General features: G+C 43.0%; 1 protein-coding gene across 16 annotated transcripts in view; it reads left to right on the top strand.

Moving 5' to 3' along the window:
* DOCK7 (dedicator of cytokinesis 7) overlaps positions 1-21,883 on the top strand; it is a 99,305-nt gene extending 77,422 nt beyond the window's left edge. For 4 of the 16 annotated variants that reach the window (XM_040565916.1, XM_040565912.1, XM_040565911.1 and 1 more), the window contains 18 exons: positions 343-439; positions 884-901; positions 2,873-2,969; positions 3,445-3,579; positions 4,284-4,436; positions 5,194-5,352; positions 5,616-5,716; positions 6,711-6,903; positions 7,462-7,605; positions 8,567-8,698; positions 9,738-9,752; positions 14,557-14,682; positions 15,666-15,755; positions 16,465-16,701; positions 17,498-17,641; positions 18,523-18,629; positions 19,691-19,858; positions 21,371-21,883. In XM_040565916.1, coding sequence (XP_040421850.1) covers positions 343-439; positions 884-901; positions 2,873-2,969; positions 3,445-3,579; positions 4,284-4,436; positions 5,194-5,352; positions 5,616-5,716; positions 6,711-6,903; positions 7,462-7,605; positions 8,567-8,698; positions 9,738-9,752; positions 14,557-14,682; positions 15,666-15,755; positions 16,465-16,701; positions 17,498-17,641; positions 18,523-18,629; positions 19,691-19,858; positions 21,371-21,413 — 2,159 coding nt within the window. In that variant the 3' untranslated portion in view covers positions 21,414-21,883. Of the gene's footprint in view, positions 1-342; positions 440-883; positions 902-2,872; positions 2,970-3,444; positions 3,580-4,283; positions 4,437-5,193; positions 5,353-5,615; positions 5,717-6,710; positions 6,904-7,461; positions 7,606-8,566; positions 8,699-9,737; positions 9,753-14,547; positions 14,683-15,665; positions 15,756-16,464; positions 16,702-17,497; positions 17,642-18,522; positions 18,630-19,690; positions 19,859-21,370 lie in introns of all 16 variants that reach the window. The other 12 variants (XM_040565917.1, XM_040565913.1, XM_040565921.1 and 9 more) reach the window with 5 other exon arrangements.
* Positions 21,884-23,307: the final 1,424 nt, after the last annotated feature.

The raw sequence follows: 23,307 nt of genomic DNA, 5'->3' as shown, positions 1-23,307 counted from the left end.
AGGTGCTTTTCTTAGCAGCCCTGATAGCTACCTCCCTGATTTGAGTATCTCAGCAGCCTCTCTCTGTTAGCTCCGTAGCGAGCTGGTTTGTGGCAGCACACAGAGTGGTCTGTGTTGTTCGTTGTTCTCTTGGATGAAAACCACTGCAAGTGAAGTTGTCTCTCATGCCACTTAGCACTGACAGAATTAGAGGCTGTATAAACATCTTGGGTGAGTGCCACGGCCTTGGGCTCTAAGAAGTTATAGTTTGCTCTCAGCTGTCATTGTGAACAATCTAGAGTTGCTGCTCGTGCAAAAAAATTAATATTAGATGACTGCTGTTGTTTTAATATTGTCCCACAGAGAGAAGTCCTTCTGGGAGCGCATTTGGAAGTCAAGAGAATTTGAGATGGAGAAAGGATATGACTCACTGGCGTCAAAACACAGAAAAGCTAGACAAGTAACTCGGCCTTATCCTTCTACTTTCACAATGTCACACTGCCTGTGGTTATGCAGGGTCTCTTTCCCCATAGAAGGTCAATGGCAGCAGTCCACTGAGCTCTCGTGTGAGCACGTTTGGGCTCTCAGCTGGAGCAGGGCTGGCAGTGTGCAAATAACTTTTAGTCTAACACTGCACCATCTAACTCTTTTTCACTGTCCCTTGGTTTCTTAGTATTTTAAAATGAGATTAAAAAAGACTGATACAAGTCCATTGCCTTCTTAAAATCCTGTAGTAAGCTGTAATTTAGAGAGAAATCCATGAACAATAGTCACAGATAGCATATATATCTCATGTCATATTTCCTTTATTCCATAAGAGCATTCTGGAGTTCTCAAAGCTCACTTTCCTTTCCTGTCCTAATCCATCACTTTGATTGTTTTTCCACATGTGCTGTGCTTTTAGAAGCCACAAACCAGCCAGGTACTGTAGCATTGGTGTGCAGTTCTTATAAATTGCTATTTTGTACATCTGCAGACTCAATCATCACAGCCTTGTTTGTGATGCTTGGCAGAAGTTTTCAGTGTGTGTGTGCAACTGGTTGGAATGAGCTCTTTCTGCTTACTACACTCATTTCCTTTAAAATTCCCTCTCTTGGTGTGGTTTAATCCGGAGGGCTCAGGAGTTGTGTTTGAGCTTTGCTGTGCTTGTTTTCTGTTTCCTCAAATTGCAACCTTCAGTCTCCATCCTCCCAGCAAAAGAATTGTTCCTAGTCCTAGGAATGCAATCCTAGGGATCCTTTCCCGAGGGAAGCTCTGAAGAAACTGGGGAGCGGGGTCCTCAGAGCCAGCATGGAGATCAGGCCAAATTTTATCCACAAAGACAGAATGATGCTTCCTGGATTTGGAAGTACATCTTCACAGCTTCTAATTGCTTTGTCCAACACAAGAACACAATCTCTTGTTACGTCAAGTAGTGGCTTTTTGTCCAAGACAAAAAACAAGTCCGGTTGCGGCATCGGAAAAGCCAAACGACCAGTGTGTTTCAACCTGCTGATGAAGTGGCGTAGGTATAAATCCCACCATGGTACAACTCCAGAGCTGTGGGCAGAGTTGTACCGGAGTAAAATTTGGCCTGCAGAAGTCACCAGTTGCTGGCACTGGGTCTGAGCCCCTCTCCTCTTCCCAGAAGGACTTCATGTTAAACAGCTGTGGAATGCCACAACGATTAAAGGATGGTATCTCGCCCCTAAGAAGAATCTGCTCAGATAACTCTGGAAACCCGCTTTGTAACCCCTGCTTGCTCAGTGTGAGCCTAGAGCCATCACACCCAACTCCCCCGGTAGCCGTGGCACTGCAGGTGTGCCTTGCATGCGTAGGTCTAGCCTGACCCTTTGAGATATGCCAAGCAAGACCTGTTTCACAGTGAGAAATTGTGCACAGCTAATTGCAGGTGGTATTGTTTTATGCAGGCGGTACAGTTTTATATAGGGCCATGCCCCAAGCCTTCATATTCTGGAGTCTGAAGAGCAGATAATGAGTGTATGGCCCAGCTCCCAGAGGAAGCAGTGCGGGGCAGGGTTGCTGCAATGCCAGTTCCAGGAACACTTTCAGCTGAATCAGCTGAGTCTTTAGTGTGTATTCTGCTTGGATTTTGTCAGTTCTCATGGGTCACACCCCCAGCGTTATTTGGCCTGGCGTGAGTCTGTCAGATGGCACCTGCGTAGGGCGAGCTGTCGTTGGACTCTTTAAATACACTGCTGGGTCCTTGCCAAATGCAGCTCTTGTCACTGAAATTATGAGATTCCTGCTGAATTCCCGGGACCCTTGGTTGTGAGTTGGTGTATGAACTTCATAAGCCTTTTGAGAAAAGTGAGTGCCTGTAATTTAACAGCAAAACTGTGTATTTTTTTTGTTCTTGGAGAGGAAGATATTCTTCAAAAACTGTAACATAATGTAGCATAAAAAAACAAAGATCACACCTTCACAGTATGCACTCTGTACTACAAGCAGTTTAGCTGCTGGGATCAACAGTGCATAAATACCAGCTCGTGTAGCACCACCTTGTGTCCATAGCCTTTAACGTGAACCCATACGTTCTGTTCCTGGTTGTGCCGTTGCATGCCTTACAATGCTACTAAACCAGTTTTGAGTTGGACTTCGATTCTAAATTGTTGTTGTGTTCCTGGGAGAGCAATCAAGTGTCAGAAAGTAGTGTGATCTCTGCTGAGCATGATGAACGTAAATCATGTGTAAGTTTGTAAATGTAAAAAAGCAAGTCCTTCTTCCTGTCCTCTTAATGGACGCATAAAATATCCTTGTAGTGTTGTCCAGTATAAATATATGCATTGTAACCAGAGGCTTCCTGATAATGAGAAAATATATTTGAAAGGGGAATATGCAGGTTTATTTCTTAAACAGGAAGTAATTTTATTGCTTTCTTTTCTCTGAATAGATCCCGGGCAGAGATAGAACATGAAGCACTTATTGATGGAAATCTTGCAACGGAAGCAAATCTAATTATTTTGGATACGCTAGAGATAGTTGTGCAGGTAAGGATGATAAGAAAATAGAGATGTAAGAGCATTACGATCACCTGGCCAGGCAGCAGTTCGTTAAACAAAACCTTCCTGCCACTCTAATTGACTGAACGATGTCAGAACTGTTCAAGTCCATTGCACCGGTGCAGGCAGGGTTTCATCCCAGTTTCATGGCTTTTCCAGGAATCCCAAGGTTGCACCCTGCATCTGAACCACCCCCCTAGAGGATAGCTACATTGTTTCCCTCTAGTATAGCAAGGTCCCAAAGGGTCAGAGCCTCACTGGATGGAAAGCACCATCATTCCCCAAGCTTCGGCTCATGGGTCAGGTTTTCATCATCTGGGTTTGATTCAGAAATGTGCCTGTTACGCAGGCCCAGCTAAGTGAGTAATTTCTCTATGCCTTTTTTTTTCTTGGCAGAGTTCTTACTGCCCCGTCAGGAGGCTTGCTTTTGCTCATATGACTCTTGGTTTACTTTTGTCTGCAGACCGTTTCTGTGACAGAATCCAAAGAGAGTATCCTGGGTGGAGTTCTGAAGGTGCTTCTGCATAGCATGGCCTGCAACCAAAGTGCACTTTATCTCCAACACTGCTTCGCCACACAGAGGGCATTGGTCTCAAAGGTGAATTCTCTGCAGATGCTGTAATATATCCGGAGCATTACTGATGGAGGACAGGGCTGTTTTTTTCTTTTACATTGGTGTCATTTCATCAAACATTTATTGTGTTGTGCAGTACTAATTTTCAGGAAATGGGGTCTAGAGGTGGATAAAACCTGAATGGTTTTCGTGGTCAGTGCCTATATCTTTGCACTTTGCATTTGATGGCTGTGCACAGAGGTGCAGTTCACAAAGGCTGAGTGTGCTGTAGGTTCTTGCTGGCAAGCTATAAGTGGACAGAGGTACTTGGCCAGTAGGCAGCACAAAGAACAGGTGGAATTAAGGATGACTCTCACTTAGAATTGATCATTTATTTTTTTATTGGGACCATAGTTTAAACAATTTATCTGTTTCTGTAGATACACTGGGAATAGCTCAAAGTTTTAAGCCTGAGTTTTTGGAATTGATGTAAATCAGTCCAAGGGTGGAGCACAGTGTTTGGGGCGGTATATAAAATTATTCGTCTTCCTATGCTGCCAGAGACTCTGCTTTTGTCTGACTGTAAAAGTGAAGTGACTCAAATTAGCACAGTTCCCCTCAAACTAGAGGATATTGGACTTCATCTAATGCTGGTGTATGCTCACTGCTGAGGATCATTGTGGCATTTTTGTACAGGTGTTTGTTTCTGTCTGTCCTGGCAGTAGTTTTCTCATGTGCTGTTTTTCCAGTTCCCTGAGCTGCTGTTTGAAGAAGAGACTGAGCAGTGTGCAGATCTGTGCCTGAGGCTCCTGAGACACTGTAGCAGCAGCATCAGCACAATACGGTCGCACGCGAGCGCCTCGCTTTACCTTTTGATGAGACAAAACTTTGAGATTGGGAATGTGAGTATCCCGCCGCCCTTTGTTAGGTTATTACATGTAAACTGGTTGGGGCTGCTGGGTGGATCACTGTGTATTCATGTGAAAGAAAGGCTGTTGGAGAGCTTATCATCTAGACAAGCATGAAAATGAGTTAGAAATACTGGGATTTTGTTTTTACTCAGATGTTGGTAACCTCTAATCAGATCTTGTTTTGACTAACCCATGTGTGCTTCAAAGTGTCAAGAAAACTCTCAGCCTTAACTCTTCCAGTTGGTGTCTTGCAAGCACCCGTGTAGCTGTGTATCACAAAGGGTTCCCCCGTGCACACTTTGATTACAGTCCCCTGTGCTGAGCAGCAGAGCTGGAGGGACTCACTCCTTCTGGGCCCAGGGATAGGTAGCAGTGAGTTCACAGTAACACCAGGTTTTAGGCTAGATCAACCAAAAAGCAAGTGTCTGGAATGAAGACTGTGTTCATGAGAGGGGTTTGAACATCATCATGTTCAGGGTGCTTGAGAGAAGAGGGAGAAGGACGGAAAAACAAAACTTGAACAACCTTCTCCTGGAAATAAATGAAGCTGTCATCAGATTACGAAGTTAATAGCACCAGAAATTTAATTTAATCACTACTCTAAGACAGCCCTTTTCACAAAAAAGTTTTCTTTTTTGCATTGGGTATGTGTCAGTAGGAGGGTACGGTGCCCACAGTACTCATGTTGCAGCAGACTGTTGTGGTATCTCCAGGTTTTTAAAATACACTTACAATTTCTCTGTTGCAGAACTTTGCCAGAGTGAAAATGCAGGTGACCATGTCCCTCTCATCCCTGGTGGGGACATCCCAGAATTTCAATGAGGAATTTCTGCGACGTTCCCTGAAGACTATTTTGACATATGCTGAAGAAGATCTGGAACTCAGGGAGACAACGTTTCCTGATCAGGTAAAAGAAATACCGCAAGAGAAGCGGCATGTAGTTCATTAGCAGGCTGGTCTTAAACTTCCTGTTCTACAGCTGGAATTTGCATGTATTCCCAGAAGGAGGTACATTTTTTTTAATGACCTGAGTACATAAAACCCAGGTCCTTGATTAATTCTGACAGCAAGGTAAACACACAAAGGTTCAGAGCAACTCTGGAACCAACATAGCAGTAAGTAGCTTGATTCCCATTGCCAGTTCATTACAGCAGTATATATTTTTTACAGGTCCAAGATCTCGTGTTCAACCTCCATATGATCCTCTCTGACACAGTTAAAATGAAGGAACATCAGGAAGATCCAGAAATGCTGATTGACCTGATGTACAGGTAGAGCTCATAACAATTGCACAGTAGGGACAGTAGATGTCAGTACTCACCTGGTATTTGAAAAAGCTTGGCACCTACAGCACTTCTCTATTTAGAGCATCAAGTGCTGTATTGCTGTGAACCTTGATTATGCGTGTTCTGTTATCAATTATTTTACTTTGAACTTAAACCTTTTTTGTATTGCTTGCCATGACTCACATTTCACTTGAAATCAACACAGCTAATTGCTGTTGGTTTTGGACTGAGATGTTGTTCATTTGAGCCCTTACAAAGCATGGTTTGGAGCAATTACACAGCAGTTCCCGGTCTCAGTGCTCATGGACAACTATGCACCTGTCTGTTGTGTTTCACTGTGATGTTCTTTGGTTTTGTATGGCATTTGTGGAGCTTATTGCAGATAAAGGTATTTTCCATTCCTAAGTAGTTTCTCACAATCTCGTCTTCCACCTGAGCAAAGACATCTTTCACTGCTTGCATCAGGAAAAACTTAAGAACCTCTCAGGACCTACTTGAACAAAAGGCTGAAAAGTGGTGGTACATGTGATGGTCTCCATAGGCAAATATATTCCAGAACCATGCTAAGAATCCAGCCACCAAATTGTGTGGTATCATCTGCACAAATGGTCCTGAAGGTTTCTTAGAAGGCAGAGATTTTGTCATAAGCAACCTGGCGGGTCTGCTTCGATAGTCACACACCTCTGGCTTGCTACCGATCTCCAAGTGAAATGTGAATTTTGGCCGAGAGTTTCAGCAGTCACCCTTAAAAGCATTTTGCCATCACTAGGTAGCTCCAGTTACTTGCCCACCGGTAACTGGCTGAGAAATCTGTGAAGTAGTTTAGGGTAATTTCCATCTACACAGCTTACTATCTCATATATTTCCAGGTAGCCTAGCACTGAGGATGATTGGTATTTAAGCAGAAGCAACTAAATACTAATTGCAAAGGGTTTTTTTTTGACTTTTTTCTCTCACTTTTTTTTTTTTTTTTAATTAGGATTGCAAAGGGCTATCAGAATTCCCCTGACCTGCGCTTGACCTGGTTGCAGAACATGGCTGGAAAGCACTCAGAGAGGAGCAATCATGCAGAGTCAGCCCAGTGCTTAGTCCACTCCGCAGCCTTGGTGGCTGAATACCTAAGCATGCTTGAAGACCGGAAATACCTCCCTGTAGGGTGTGTTACGTTTCAGGTAGGAGTTGTCCTGTTTTTGTATTTTTAGGTTCTGTCATTGCTGGTAGGATGGAGTATCTCCTATATGCCAGATACTGCTGTGCCTAGATACTCATGCTGCACTTACTCGGTTTATTTTGGGGAGAATGCATTACAGCAAGTTCTGAAAATCTTTTTTTTATGCTTAAAGGCTGTCTTGGTTCCACTGAGTAGGCTGAATGAATCCAGTTCTTTTTATTTCTCCATATAAGTTGTCTTTTTTTACCCTCTGTTTAGTCCAGCCTTTGTAGTGGGTGCAATTGTTCTGAAGTAACTTATGCAGTTGGTTCGCGTGACTACTACCATTAGGCAAGGCACCACTGAGCAGAGCAAACAAGCACATACTGAGCTTTGAGCATGTAGGTGGTCCAGTACAATCAGCTTTAGCATGTGCTGAAACGCCCTGCTGGTTTGGTTCAGAAGGAAATGACATAAAATGCTCGTGAAGCTCATATTTGATTGAAAATCAGCTGGCTTTCAAAGTATTGATCATTATTTAAATTGAGTTAAATATTTTATCTACATTATTTCTCCTTAGAACATATCTTCTAATGTTTTGGAAGAGTCAGCAGTTTCTGATGATGTTGTATCACCAGATGAAGAAGGTATCTGTTCTGGAAAGTATTTTACAGAAGCTGGTCTGGTGGGATTGCTGGAACAGGCTGCAGCATCGTTCTCCATGGTAGACGACTTTAATTTCTTTATCTGTCTCCTTCAGCAATCTTATGTTGCTGGGCAATATACTGGAAAATGTTTTCTCTATGGGGCTGTATAGCTCTATTGTAGCTGTTTAATTCGCATGGAGCATTGGGAGTTTTGGCTGTTCAAGACAGCTCAGTTTGCCCTCTCAAGTAAACTGCAGTGAACGGGGTCTGGAACCAAAGAGGGCTTTGTGTGCTTCCAGCATCTCTCACTTCAGCACTGCCCATTTTGGAGTTCACAATAGGAGAAAAAGGCCATACTGTTTCTCCATCTATTCGAAGAGAGTGGGCTGAGAGCTTTGTGTGAGCAGTGTTAATGAGCTAGTGGTAGTGTATCCATCTGAAACGAATGAAAGCAAGTGAGTTATTTCCCACAGCACAATATCAAATATTCAGTGGGTTTAAGTACAAGCAGCTATAACTCCAGAGCAAAGACTCAGAACTGATGTTGTGGGCAGGCTAAGTTTTATGATGCAGTGTCTCTTTTTTATGAGTCACCTCCACTAGAGACATCCTAACAAAACTTCACAAAGCCCATTTCATGGAGTGCCAAAAGTGGATGTAGAAGTCCCTTAGGTTAAAGATGCACTAAACAGAATGAGCTGTATCGTGCACTTAAGCTTCCATATTCAATTTCCATAGATGGTTAGAATCCTATTTAGCTTGTGCTCTTGTGCATATATCCAACCAAAATAACCCAATTTTATTTCTTTCAATAATCTCATTTACTAGTAGCAATGTGTAATGCAGACTTGATTCCTAAGGCAACTGGGGATTTTATTCCATGTATGTATGGATATATTTTAAGAAAAGGTACTGATTACATCACAGTGCCTTTTGGTATGCAAGTCGCCTTTGCAATCTTGCAATGTAAATGCTGGGAGTATGTTTCACTCTTGCTGTTGAATTGCTGGAGGAATCTGATGGATGTTATTTTTGTAGGCTGGCATGTATGAAGCAGTTAATGAGGTTTACAAAGTCCTTATTCCTATTCATGAAGCTAACAGAGATGCCAAGAAGCTATCTACTATTCATGGTAAACTCCAAGAGGCATTCAGCAAGATTGTTCACCAGGTAATGGTTTGAACTTTCCACTGTAATATGAATTGCAAAGAAATTTCAAATGCTTAGTTCAAATAAAAACTACCTATCAAGGAAAAAACATTTTAATCAGATTACACAAGAACTGTCAAATGGTGATCCACAGTAAATACAAGGGATTTTTCTCCCTCTGTACATTTAATTGAGAAGCGTGAGAGAACATAAAATACCTACTTTTATTGTAACTTCAGAAATATCCAAGAGTTAAAAATTCCAATCATCTGTCAGTTTATCCTTTCAGATATTATTTTAAAATGTGTTTTGCATGCTGTATTTCTGGAAAAAAAAATAATTAAAAATTGTATTTTACCTTTAGCCTGGTAGGTAACACTGAGAAATGTTGGGTTTTTATCTGTCTGTTCAAATGGTGACTAAGCTGCTGAAGGAACCTTTCTAAAGTTAGACAGTACAAAACCCACCAGCTTAAGTGCTGAGTATTTGATGAGAGAAGTCAGACATTATTAACTCGCACAAAGCTCAACAGACCTCAGCTAAGCAGGAGATGAGAGCACATGGCAACTTTCTAGAAGCACGTGTTACCTTCTAGGAGAGGCCTGTTGGGTGCATGCCTTTCTTGCAGGCGGGCAGGTGCTCAGCAGACCCTCCTCCAGGACATGCCAGTGCAACTCTGAGTCCCCCACCCCAACCAGCTTTCTGGTTGTGAACTGCTGGGTCACTGTTGTCTGTTGGTGTGGTTACCCTTATGCTAACATCAGCTCCTCAATAGGTGAAGATCAATGCATCAATTTCATAGAATCCACCAGGTCTACAGCAGCTGAGTGTCTGGTTGTTTTCTCCATGTTCTGACATTGCCAGATTTGTAAGGTTAAATGAACCAATGAAGGACAATCATTGAGTGTCATTCTGGGCCAGAAGAGGTTGTTTTGTTGCATGATGTCTTTAAATGAAACCATTTCAGGTTTACAATACCTTATATTGATGGTCATGTTTTGGCCTTTGAAACTTTTTTTTTGGTTTCTGTGACATGCGCTTTTTACTTTTTATTACACAGAGTACTGGCTGGGAGGTAGGTAACTCCATTTTAGTTAGTAAAGAACACTAATAGATTTATCAGATGACTCACGCCAATGCTTGCCCACATGTGCTAGTTGTGGGTATTTCTGTTGCTGTCTGCTGTTAAAACTGAATTCATTAACCAAAGAAATACCAATAAACCAATTGTGGTTGTAGTAGGAAATTCTTCATAAGAAGCTGTAGGTAGTGCATGGATGCTGATGTGTTCCACTAATGAGGTTCTTTGGTGAATGAGCCACTGTATCATCACTAGTTTGTTTTTATAATTTGTTATATTTCTTTTCATCAGCATTGACACAGAATATCATCCCTTCATACCATATTTTCACCCCATCCACAGGGGTCGATTTAAGCAATTATGCTCAGAGGTACTAAAAAACTGGTTTATTGCATGTGCAATCGTATCCCAGACAATAGGCTCCTTCATTCTATTCATTTAAGAACAATCAATTTGTTATGTAGCTTTTTTCTGGCAGTAAAATAGCTTGGTTGTGTTAACTGGAGTCAGTTTTGCTGCTTTCATTTTTGTAGAGGCTGTTTGTTCACATTTCTACAACATACACCATGAGAACCACACGTTGGATTAAAAATATAAGCAAAGCAGTCATCTTTGTCTGAAGTTGCACCCAGCACAGCGAGTCTAGTAAATCAGGCCCTAGTCCAGTTGACACAGTTGGTACATGAGTGTTGAGAAGTCCTAGTAGATATTTTGAACGTTTTGTGAATATGATGATACATTATTTGCATAGACTTCAGCTGCCCAGTTAATCTCTTATTTTCTGCAAATCGGGCGACTCAGTAGGAGCCATCTCACTCCACACTTCCAACACCGGAGAGCATTTAAGACCACACTTCCTGAACTGGGGCCAAGATCAAAGTTCTGTTGCATTATGTGACATAAATCATTTGGGCTGATGATGTCCGAATGACAGTTGTTGAATTTTGGCCTAGCAGTAGCTTAAATTAACCCCCAGCACTTAAGGGCTGGTCCTGTAAATTGTTTGCTTATTCCTGTGAGAGGTCCCAGCAAATGAAGTGGCACAGCAAACCGCAGTATGTGTTGTAGGAATGAAAATGACACACGTTCAATACCCGACGAACGTGGAGGCCTGTGAGCATCTTTTTTGATTAGTCTGCCCCTAAATCGACCCCTGAAGAAAATCCTGTCATTGGTTATGATTCTAACATCACTCAGTCATGTTTTATTGCATGGTAAAAGACACCCATGGTTTATGTTCTCGTCTGTCATCGTGCTCTTTCATTGCCACACTTCTGATCTTTGTGCTTTGTAGCTTCCAGATTTGTTGCATGTGTTTTCCTTTTCCCTTATTTTTAAATACCTTAATTGATGCTCACCCTTTTTTTTGTTTTAAAATTTATTTGCTGCCAATTTGCTGCTTGTTTGTTTTTTGGAATTTCCCTAATTAAATACTTTCTGTTTTCTCCTCTATCGCCCTGGTTGCTGACCCTCCTCCCCACTCTTACTATTGTCTGTTGTGGTAAGTTCCTACTTGTGGAATTTTTTTTTTTTTTTTTACTTTCTTCCCCCCCCCCTCCCCCCCCCCCCCCCACCCCCCCCCCCCTTTTGTTTTTGTTTTACTCTGTGAAAATCCCAATTTAATTTTACCAACAAGCTATGCCAACAGCAGGATTCACCCCTTGTGTCACGGGAAAAGCAGTATTGCCAACTACAAGCCCGTGTCCTGAGTCCGACACCAATGCAATTCTGAGACCTGCTTCACAATACCAAGTGGTGGGTTTTTGTTTAATAAATGTTGAATTCTTTTTGTTTACTTCATAATTAGGGAAATTCTGAGGTAAAAGCTTTTCATGCTTTGCCATGAGAATTCAAAAATGTGTATTTTTAAAATATGCACAGTGAGGTTGCCTCCAATTGCAGGACTCCAGGAGTGGTATTTAAAAAAAAAATAAATCAATATTGAAAGATTTGCAATAGTTGGCAACACTGCAAAGGACCTTGGGTTAAAATTGAGCAAGAAAATATAATACTTGGTTTGGTGCAGGTGGCTGGATGGTGCATTCTGCACAGTGTGTATGAAGGAAGGGGTTGCTTTCCTTCATACATACTTCAGGCTGGTTCTGCCTCCTGGCAACTGCTGTTGTGGTGGTCTTGGTGGAGAAAGCGGATGATAACTCTTGGGTCCGATTTTCCAAATTTTGTTGGCAAAGCTTCTTGTGTGTATGCAAGAGATAACTCTAAAACTTTATTCCCAGCAATTTTGAAAGGTATTTACCATGCATAATAACAAATCATGAACCTTCATATATCATGGTGGCTGTTTTCTGCTCTGCCAGTTCTGTAATGGCTATTCAGTGTTCACCTTCATTCTCTTCTCCTCCCAAAAACCTATTATTTTTCAAAAAAAAATAATAGGAAATAAAATGCTTTTAATATTTTCTCCCTCATATCTGCATTTTTAGCTCTTTTCAGAAACAAGACCATGGAGTATATTTAGGTGACCAGTTTTGATTTCAGTACTGTGATTACAGAGACTAATTGGCTAAATTTCAAAGACAAGCTGCTGGTGAGGATTGCAGAGCCATCCCATCCCTAACTCCAGGCAAGACGTGGAGCTCCCCTCACCTCAGGCAGCTCCCAGCTCCTGAGTGTGTCTGCGAGGCAGGGATAGCCCGTGGGCCTTCGCTCACCCTGAGAAGTGTGTTCCAAGTGCAGGTCCCCAGGCTCGGCCACAGACTGAGAAATTACCTGGGGGAAGGAAGCAGGGGAAGGAGTTAGCCAAGCCAACCCTGCCCGCTGTGGCAGAAAGCTGGTAGGTGAGGAGAGCAGAAGTTGTGGTGTTGGCCCAGGGCTGCTTGGTTTCTCCCCAGGCACCTGACGTTCACGCTGGAGGCATTTCTCCTCTGTGCCTCCCACCACAGACCCTTCTTTAGCTCGAAAGACACTCTCACAGAGCCTCAGGGAGTGGAAAGGATTTGATGGTTTAGCTTGCTGGGAGCGGTCACTGCTCAGCTCATGTACGTTTAATGGCTGATGGATCATGGCTTGGTGGGGAGATGATTCTGTCACATCGGGAGCTAACCAGGGCTCCTCACTGCTGGCTTTTCTCCCTGGCATGCTTATGATACCTGAATGTCAGCAAATGGGTTGAGAAGGAAAAGCCAGTACAGCTGGTGTTAATGACGAGGAAACACGTACGTGTACTGGGATCTGGATCTCACCAGGCTTCCCAGCTGCTCCTGGGACAAGGCCACATTACTCTTATTTTATGCATTTAGTACCATTTTAGTACCAGAACTCCTTATTGATGTTGATAATAGCATTTTCCTCCCCCCTCGTTGTTATTTTTATAGCAACACAAATGTACACTGGCTGTAACAAAACGTTGTGTGTGCAAAAGTCCATGTGGCCGATACCTCGTAGGAAGTGGGTTCTGCAAATGCTTCATAACCTGGAAGATCACAATCTTCTGCCTTACAGCACTGAGATTGAATTGTAAAAAGTAGCAACAGGGAGGGATTTTAGCATAGTATTGTCCAAAAATGTGGCTTTGGAAAGGTAGTGCTAAGTAAACGAAGGGTTCAGAAGGCTGGTCATTGCCATGCGGGTCTGGAGGCAGGGCACTGAAGAATAATGAAAATATAATGAAGAATAATGAAAAATAACAGTGTGTCCTTCAGGCCGGTGGCTTACTATGATTTTTCCAGTTTCTGGAGTTTTCCTGAGATTTTTTTTTTATTTTTAGTTTGGTTTATTTGCCCTTTTTGCCTTCTGTAGATCATGTTCACCATCAACACAAGAGCTCAGTGTTGCCATAGCAAAATACCAAATAAAAATCATACACAGCAGCCAGGACACGTGTAGGTGCTGTTTTGAACCTAACAGTAACCCCAAGCCAGGAGCAGTGAGCACTACGCTCTGCATCACTCTTTGTCACGAGAGTAAAGGTGAACATTTCAGAGTTTCTTGCTGAAAGGCATTTCTGGTTTGTGCATGCGGAGTGACCTGTTTAACAAAAGCAGAGGTGTGGTTTAGTTATAAAGCATTTTTCCTCTTTCTCTTAATCGGATTTTTCTTTGTTACTTTCCAGCACAAATCTTTCTGTTTCTCTTCTTTCGTTGCATTTCTGGGCCAAACTCACCACTGGCTCAAAAGGAAGCAGGTACATGACGCAGTGAATTGCATCTGCTTTCAGCAGCAGTGACTTTGGCCCTCCATTTTAGAAATTAGTTCCTAGACAAGACTGCAACACCTTCGGTCGACGTGCTGCCCAAACAGCACCTGGTGTGTGTGTGTGAGTGAGCTGGGCGCTGACATCGGCCCAATCCTGCAATGACTCGAGCACGGATCACGGGGGCTCGGTGCGGGTGATTGCCAGGGGTGTTTGTGTGCAGCATCCTCCCCGCGTGCTGCAGGCAGTCAGCAGCTACGGACCAGGGTAAGGGGCCTCTGCAGAGGCTGGAGAGCCTGAAATAATGACCCAAGCAAAGGAACTCGCCTTCGTTCCTCAGAGATGTCCAACAGCCCCAGGCTCTTCCTTGGGTAGGAAAAGTCATTGCAGGGTTGGGCTGATGGTCATAACCGATCCATAAATCTCATGTTAGTTCATAATTTCATCGTGGCGTTTGCTGCTAAATGCATTCATGCTGAGTTCCAGGTGTGTTTTTCTTTTCCTTCTTCCTTTCTATTTTTTTTTTTTTTTTTTAATTTCATTTTGGTTTTGCATAAAATCCGGAGCTCGTCTGCAGCCATACTTGGGGTATGCTCGTCTCCACACTGAAATAACCTTTTGTTTCTCCAAACCTAGGATGGAAAGAGGATGTTTGGCACCTACTTCCGCGTTGGTTTTTATGGAACTAAGTTTGGAGACCTGGATGAACAAGAGTTTGTTTACAAGGAGCCGGCGATAACAAAGTTGGCTGAGATTTCCCATAGGCTGGAGGTGAGATGTTTGTGGCTAACCTCAAATTCTGTCTGTGAATTGCACTTTTACTGTTTTCCATCAGTCATTTAAGAGCTGTGTTCCCAAAGCACAGGACCACCAGGTTTCTTACCTCCACATCATGTTTCTCTGCTCCTAGAGACTGTGCCCTTGAAGGAGTCTGAATTTCAGAGCCCCCAAAATTGGGGTATCTCAGGTCTCTGAAGTTTATTTCAGCCATGAACACGCAAAGGCAACTCTGATGAATCTAACTGGAGCTTGGGTGTGTTTCCAGGCACCACCCAGGGATCATCTGTCTGTACTGTGTGGTTGTTAGTCTGGTTCGTTGCCAACCTACGTGTGCCTAGCCAATGTCTTGGGTCAGAGACTTCCCGGCAGCACTGTGCACAGATGAGGCCATCCCCTCTGGAAGATGCAGAGAGTTCAGCAGCACTGCTCAGGGCTGTGCCATGCAGCGTGTTCCTCAGACCCGGCCCTGTGTTATTTGCTAGACTAGCTCTGACGTCCTGTTGTTGCTCACAGCTCAGTTGCTCTCACGTGGCACTGAGAGCAGCGATGTTATTTGAGGTCTGAGCACATGAAACTGAGCTCAGATCTGGCCGTTCATCCAGGCCAGCAAAGCCACGCTGTGATGTGGCACCTGATTTCCACGCAGATCCTGTATTGACCCTGGTTTTCAGTTGAGCTCCCAGACACACAGCCAGCTCAGAGGCTTGTTAAAAGCCATGCAGTGTGTGTGTGCAGTTGGAAGGCTCCCGAGTTCTCCTGGCTTCCAGGGCGTTGGGCTTGTTTTTTTCCTGTTGCCCCTGGAATGTGATTGATTTAATTCTCCTAGGTTCAGCAGATCCCATTCAGCTCTGGCACAGCTTCTGTTGAAGGCATTTTGGGCTTCACCTCTCCTGAATGTGCCTTTGTCTCCCCAGCCTCCATCTTTGATGACCACATTTGATGTTCTCTTTCAATGTATTTGCTGTCGATTGTAGGGTTTTTATGGAGAACGGTTTGGTGAAGATGTGCTTGAAGTGATTAAGGACTCAAACCCTGTGGACAAATGTAAACTAGATCCTAACAAGGTAAGAATACAAGCAGAGGTGTAGCAGTATAACTAGTCCTGAATGTACAAAAATGTAACGGGCCCAATCCTGCCCTGAATTCCACCAAGTAGGCAATGGAATCCACGTATAGAGCTAGAGAGCATCTCATGGCTGCTCGGGGACAGAGTTGGGGAAAATCATCCCAGCAAAGGAGTGCAGGATTAGCTGTTTCCTTTGGGAAGGTGGGAAGGGAAGGTTAAGAGACAAAGGGACAGCACAGACTCAGGCTGCATTCGCCTTTCTCAGTAATCTCTGCTAAATGCAAGGAAGGAAGGGAGTTTTCCATTCAATGGCCTCTGGCTTTTTTGCAGCTGTAGCGTTTTGTCATTCTTGTGCTATGTCCTTTAAGCATAGCGAAAATAACAGGAACATGCCTAGGAAACAAGCTTTCAGTTTAGGGAAAAGCATTATCTGCAAAGAAAAGAAGGAAACACTTGAGGGGAGAGGGGCAGTGTGCTGTATCTAGTCCAGAAAGTGCTGAGCTGCTACCAGGCACCCCTATTCACCATCAACATAATGTGTGATTTTTTTGGAGTAAAGACAAAGAACAGTCCTAGTTCTTCAGAGGAAGGAGTTAAAGCCAGCTGGGTTATTGCGCTACTAGAAAGGAAGGAGCAGAAATCATCTCATCTGTGTGGCCTCCTGAGGCACTGTACTTGACTGCGCACACCTGGGTTCCTTCCTGCAGGCCTACATCCAGATAACCTACGTGGAGCCTTACTTTGACACGTACGAGATGAAGGACAGAATAACTTACTTCGACAAAAACTACAACTTGCGGCGTTTCATGTACTGCACGCCCTTCACGCTGGACGGCCGAGCTCATGGGGATCTACACGAGCAGTTCAAGCGCAAAACAATCCTGACGACGTCCCACGCCTTCCCGTACATTAAGACCAGGATAAACGTCATCCACAAAGAGGAGGTGAGGCTCGCGCTCTCTGCACGGCAGACGTCCCCAGGGGTTTCCTCAGTCTGAAGGGAAATATTATACAAGACTAAGGGAAGTGGATGTTGCTGAAACTCTTGCATAATGTACCCTTGTACGTTTAGTTTAACACCACGGCCACATCCCTTCACACTGTTACACCAATGCAGGTGCACCCTCTGGCCATCATTAGCCTACCTTTCCCTTCTCTGCTGAAGATGCATAAATTTCACACAGGGCAAGAGCAGGCAGTGCTGTCCTGAGCTACTCTGGCTGTTCACTTCAAGGACTAGTGTCACATCCTTTCATTTTGATTTTAAGACTGGCTCATTCCTACTGAACTGCTTCCTGTTCCTATTCAACTTAAACCAAACTCGGACCAACGTACAGATGCAGCATGTCCTACTGCCTCTTTCACCAGTGTATGCAGACACAATTAAAAATTCATTTCCGTGCAAGGTGGGGAACATGCAGGTGTTTGGGCACTGACACAGTACTGTAGCCCCGGGTATTTGGTAGAGCACTAAGGGACACTACAGCCTGCCCTCTCAGGAGCAATCTCAGAAAGCTTTTGAGTACTCAGATGTAGAAACACATTTAAAAATCGAACTTTTTCTGGATGTTCCTAACTTAAGATTGAGGGGATGCTGTTTCTAGAGTGCTTCTCTCCAGTATATCTGTCCTGTTGGTGTCCTCTACCACGTCAGTGTGCCATCCCAAAGCATTTCTGAACGTCTGTCTGCCTGGCAGTCTCAGCCATAACAAGCATCCCATATTTTGTCTTCTTGCCTAGATCATTTTGACGCCTATTGAAGTTGCCATAGAGGACATGCAGAAGAAAACACAGGAATTAGCTTTTGCAACTCACCAAGACCCCGCAGACCCAAAGATGCTGCAGATGGTGCTACAAGGATCAGTAGGTACCACAGTAAATCAGGTGAGAATCCTTTTTGAGTTGGAGACGCTGGGGTGGTGCGTATCACTCGGTTCAGTGGATGGGCAGCATTGGGCCTTATTTCTAAATTACCTTGTGTGGGTTTTTTCCCATTCAGTCTGTGGGATGTGTTTAAGGTTACTGGTGGGTCTAGACCAGCTGTTCTCAGCAACTTTACAATTTGAGTAAGAGTCCTGAAAACACAGTTAGACCTGGAAAATGCCTGAGTAGAGAGAGTCCTTCTCCCTCAGTTGCCTGCTCCTTCCTAGCACCCTCAGTCATTTCTGCCTGCTTCTCCTTCCTTTGTTTAAAACATAAAAAATAAAAAAGGAAGTTTTATTGCTTTACCTTCAATTAGCCAGGCTCTGGTGGGTGGAACTAAGATCGTGTCCTGCTGTGGTTTTTGAACAAAGTGGAAAGCAAAGCTGGAGTGGAGAAATATTGAGGAAAAGCTGAGGGAATGTGAGCAGACCTCTATTAATACACAAGCTGGAAAAAACGGAGCTGGAGTCTCAAGTTCTGTGTTTGAGTTCACAGTGCTGGCAAAGGCTTCCCTAGTTCCATCTGCATTGTTTAAACTTTTTCTTAGTTGTCAGTTGAGCAAACTTTGTCAAGAATCATTGTAAGAGAAAACAAATGTAGAATCTGTGTACTTTCTCACACTGTTTTCCAAAAGCAGAGTTTTATTTAAAAAATGCCTAAAAGACATTCAGTGGTCATGATATTTGGTGATTTATGCCAGATTTAGCAGCTGCAATTCTTTAAGAAGCATTCTGTGAGGAAATGTTGCATTTTATGAATGTGTCTATATGCAAGAATTTTCTCCAGTGAGTGGATATGACAGATGGTTCTTAAAAATGTACTTTTTGTTTTTACTCCTAAAGGGACCATTAGAAGTTGCACAAGTTTTCTTGTCTGAAATACCCAATGATCCAAAGCTCTTCAGACACCATAACAAACTACGTCTCTGTTTCAAAGACTTCACAAAAAGGTATGGAGTATTGTCTTCAAACTGCCTGCCAGACGCATTTATTGCTACCACATCAGACAGGAGCACGTACAATAACATAGGGGCTATCCAGAGAGAGGAGTATTCATGTTGTAACTTCATCTGTTCAGTTTTGATACACAGCTGTATTCCTCAGCTGCCCTCTCAGTTCCCTGTGGTACTGCTGGTCCATGACTTCAGCCGGATCAAGGGCTGGAGTCATTTGGCTTTGCTGTTTATCAGGAAGGAATTAGTGATCGCAGCTCAGTTGTGAACAAGTGTTCCTGGTTCAGGAAACACAGCTAGCCACATTGGCACAAATGAACTCACAGGTTGGCAGGGTCAGGCGAAACTGCTGAGCTGGCCAGGAGTTTTAATTTCCTTCTGAAGTGAATTTCTCCAAACCGAGTGGAAGCATGCTGGCAGAATTCTCTCAAGAAACTGCGCTGGCTGCTGTACTTTCCTCTTGAGTAATGCAAACCACAGCCTCAATCCAGCATCTTTTGTAAGCACCGGGGAATAATAATAAAAAAATTGAAATAAAAACGTTCCAAGGAAACAGATCCAGTGGCAATGTAGTTTTTCCATATGTGACGAGTGGTGTTGATGATACAACTCTTTTCGAACCCTTCAGTTAAACTACATCTTTCCAAGTAGAAGAGGTCCTGATGAACATTTCATAGTATGCTTTTTATTAATCTTTGCTGGGGAGAGCAGTTAGTCTATCAATTTTTAAATCTGCTTGGAGTAGAAGTAGCTATGTAGAGGTAAGCTTTTCATTTCTCTTCAGCAAAGATAAATGTAATTGGAGAGTGAAACTAAAATAAAAAAGAAGTTGCCACTCTGGAACTGAAATGGAAATTGGAAACGTGACACCCTCTCCTTCCCCCGTGGAGAACAACTGGTTTAGCTGAGCCTTTATTACCCGAAAGACAAGATAGAAACGGATATTGTGTGTCATCCCAGAGGAGGAGAAGGAAAGCTTTTGTGCTATTAAATTAACGAGTCTCTAGCTAGCATGTCCTTTTTTAAATGCCCAAGTTTCACAGGCTTTTGTTTTCTAGATGTGAAGATGCTCTGCGCAAGAACAAGAGCTTGATCGGTCCAGATCAAAAGGAGTATCAGCGAGAACTTGAAAGGAATTATCACCGGTTAAAGGAAGCTCTCCAACCCTTGATAAACAGAAAGATCCCACAGTTGTATAAGGCAGTGTTGCCAGTCACATGCCACAGGTGGATATTTGATTTTACTCTTTCAGCAGAGATAAGGAGGGTATAAAACCGGGCTGTCTGATCTTCCCGGTGAACCTGTGAAATCTCTTTGTTTTTAATCGTGTCTCTCTTCTGGCTGAGTCCTTCCCTCTTCCCTTCTTTCCTGAGCTCAGAACACATCCCCATCCCAGCTGTTATGGTAGGTGGTGTTTGTCATGGTCCATTTTGTTTCTGATCTATGAGATTTTTTTTGTGTGTGTGCTGCTTCTGTTGAGATTCAAAGCCACCTTCAGCAGGGTGGGACTTTGACACTTGGGCATTCCCAGTGGAACTGGGATGAGGAGCTCCAGGAGCAGGTAGCGTGACGTAAATGGAAAAACTGTTGGTGTTTCACATTCTGGAGGACTGGTTAGCTGAGTCAGGGCTTTTTGTTCCTCTGCAATGAGACTGAACATAAAAACCCCACTGGGAGTGTGTGAAGTGGCTCAGAGCCCTTAGCACTGTTACCTGCTAGCACCAGCTGTGGCTGAGCAGGGGACTTTGGGTTCAACTTCTAACAAAATTCTGGCTCCATGAATAGGGCAGAAGTACTTTTCAGCAGGTACTCTGCACATGATCTTTGGCTTTCTGCTATTGAAAAATACCCTGCCATCTCCTCTTTTAGCAAGGTAGGCTAAAGCAATCCAGCAAGACTGTCCTGGCATCATGGTTTAAAACCAAAGGGTGTCGTGGGTTGTGTTTTGGTGAGGTTTTTTTGGAAGCACTGTGTTAGCACTGAGCAAGACAGTGACAATACTTTTAGTGACAGATCCTTTAGAATATTTGAGTGCATGTGGACTTCAGCTCGTGTACATGCAGTTGGCTTAGGAGAATACAACCCTGGTTTTGAACTTGTCCTCGTGCAGGTGTTGTTCAGAGAAAAAGAGCAACAGGGAATATCAAAAATGTATTTTTTCTGAATTTCTCTTTTCACATTGTAAACACAGCAAGACTTGTTACTAGATGAAGAAGGAAATGAGTGTTCCCAGCTTGCACTGAAATGCTCAGCAGTGTTTCTGTAGCTGGATTTGATGTGTTTCTCTGTATGATATATGTTACAGAAAGGTGGCCTTTCTCATTACCCTAGTTCCTGACTTTTTAAATGCTCCCCAGATCACGTACCAGTTGCTAGCTGTTCTCAGCTGCAGTCAGTTCTCACTTGCTATTGCAAGCAAATCCCACTTAGATATTTATTTGAAGGACTTCACTAAGATTTAAGTAGTGCAGATGGTTTGTGCTGCTTCTTTGCATACACTTGAATTCAATTTTCTGTCAGCTTTTCCTGTTGGTAACCATTGAGCAGTTGAATGGTCCCAGATACAGGCCCCTAACAAATTCACTTGCAGAAGCAATGAATTCATGTCAGTGGACTTAACTTTTGTAGTAACCAGCTGTAGAAAATACTGGGAATTATCTAAAGAATCATTCATATTCAGATACTTCTTATTTCATCGTGGGAAATACGAGCTCATCATTGTATTTTCTCTCCCTCAGAGACTCCTTCAGCAGGATGAGCCTTCGCAAAATGGATATCTAAACGAGTTAAAAACCAAAATTAAAAAAGCACTTAAAATTAAGGTTTTGAAAAGAGAGAGCCTTGCTATCAGCGCTGGGAATCAAAGAAGTTTTATTGTGAAATAAAACTTGGACTTCATCCTGGACATCCCACACACCTCTTCCTCCATCAAAGTGTTCAGTGGCCAAAAAAATCATTTTGAGTTGTCAAATGTAGACTTATCAATGTTTGAAAAAAATCATGAAAGTGGTATCCAGAGTATTGGTGATAAGCTGTAAACTTACCTGTTTTTTAAGGCATTTTTATGACTCAAAGGTACACTAAACGCATTTACCTTATTTATAGCATTACCTAATGTTAAATTTATTTACTTTTAGTTCATATATTTAATTTATATTAGGACCATACGCAAATGCATTTTTGAAGTTTTTAATGTAGTGATGATGGTTATTTTGATGGTACTATTAAATATGTGAATGTTTACACTTTAATTCCTGTGCATTGGACTTCAGAGCTTGCCATCCTTGGGAAAAAGTTTCAGAGTAAGGTAAGTCTTAACATTAATGCTTCTTAACCAAGTGGTAATTTTTTTGTTTTTTACTCTTCCTATCCTTTCTCCTTTGTAACTCTGAATACAAATCGCTGCAAAGAAGAATAATTCTGTCTGTCACCATCAGAAGAACTAAGGCATGACTTGTTACCACTTCATCTCTGTCAGTACCAGTGAAGGCGAGTTTCAGCACGACTATTGTGTGGTAAATGGTTGTTTCCACCAACCAGGGAGTCCAGGCATAGCCCAGTTACCTCATCGTACTTTAAATGTACAGTTCAGTTTAGCAGCTTACAACTAGGCTGCTTCTTCTGTCCCTCTTTCAATTTAAAAACTAATTCATGGGGGATGGAAGGTAGGGAAATACGGACAAAAATGATAAAACAAATTAACAGAGTTAACAGAGGCATTCCTCACATTGTTATTTATGTGAAGCAGAAAAAACTGTTCTAAGGCAGTTATTTTGGTGGCTAACACAGCACTTCAAGGAAACATCAGAATTGGAGCTGACTGCATTACTCCTAAATCTAGTCCTTTGTCTTTTCCTCTGTAGTGAACAAGGTCGCTTGGAAAAAAGGGTACGTGATTAAACACAAGCTTATTCACTCTACATGAATACCTAAATATACATACATAAACATGTATTTATGTATATATAGGTTAAAAAAATAGATAAAAGTACTTCTATAAGTATATATGTAAACATACAAGAAAATATATACATGCTTTTTAGCCAGGAGCCTTTAAGGTTGCAATCACATTGCACATCACCAGTTCCAAATTGTAAGAGTTTGATCTTTCAAACCTAAATAGCTTTTATGTTGACTCCGGCCATGCCCATCCCCAAGGTGCTGGGTGCTGTTTCTTTGGGTCCCCCCCTTTCTGTTTTAGCTCCTGTAGCGGCAGCAAGCACCCACCTTTCTGCCGCAGCAGCGAGGTCCTTCTTTGTTCTTGTCACACTTATTATTTCTGGCTGCCCGTCACACACAGCGCAGGGCAGTCACACTCTTGCTCCTGAGCAGGGCTGGAAGGGCACCGGGGCTTGGAGCCCCAGCGGGGCAGGGGCTGAGGCTCTGCAGCCTGCTGTGGGTGCCAGGAGGAAGGGGAAGCAGCACTGATGATTCTTGTTTTCTCCCATACTCTTTTTTTTTTTTCCCGACAGCTGCGTAGTGGTGGTGCTCTTCTCAGCTTACGGGTCTTTGAGTGTTTCCCTTGATCACGTCATCCTGAACTAGTTCTGTGTTACGGGTTGTAACACCAAAAGGTCAGCATGGAAGTTCCTACGTGGAAAAAAAAAAAACACGATTCCTCTAACTTAATCCTTTTTTTTTTTCCCTACCCGCATTTCAAAACATCATTGCAAAG

The sequence above is a fragment of the Cygnus olor genome, chromosome 8, assembly GCF_009769625.2.
Source record: "Cygnus olor isolate bCygOlo1 chromosome 8, bCygOlo1.pri.v2, whole genome shotgun sequence".
In the NCBI taxonomy this organism is placed as follows: domain Eukaryota; kingdom Metazoa; phylum Chordata; class Aves; order Anseriformes; family Anatidae; genus Cygnus; species Cygnus olor.
Note: the sequence above shows the minus strand (reverse complement) of the source record. Positions and strands in the feature narration are given on the sequence as shown.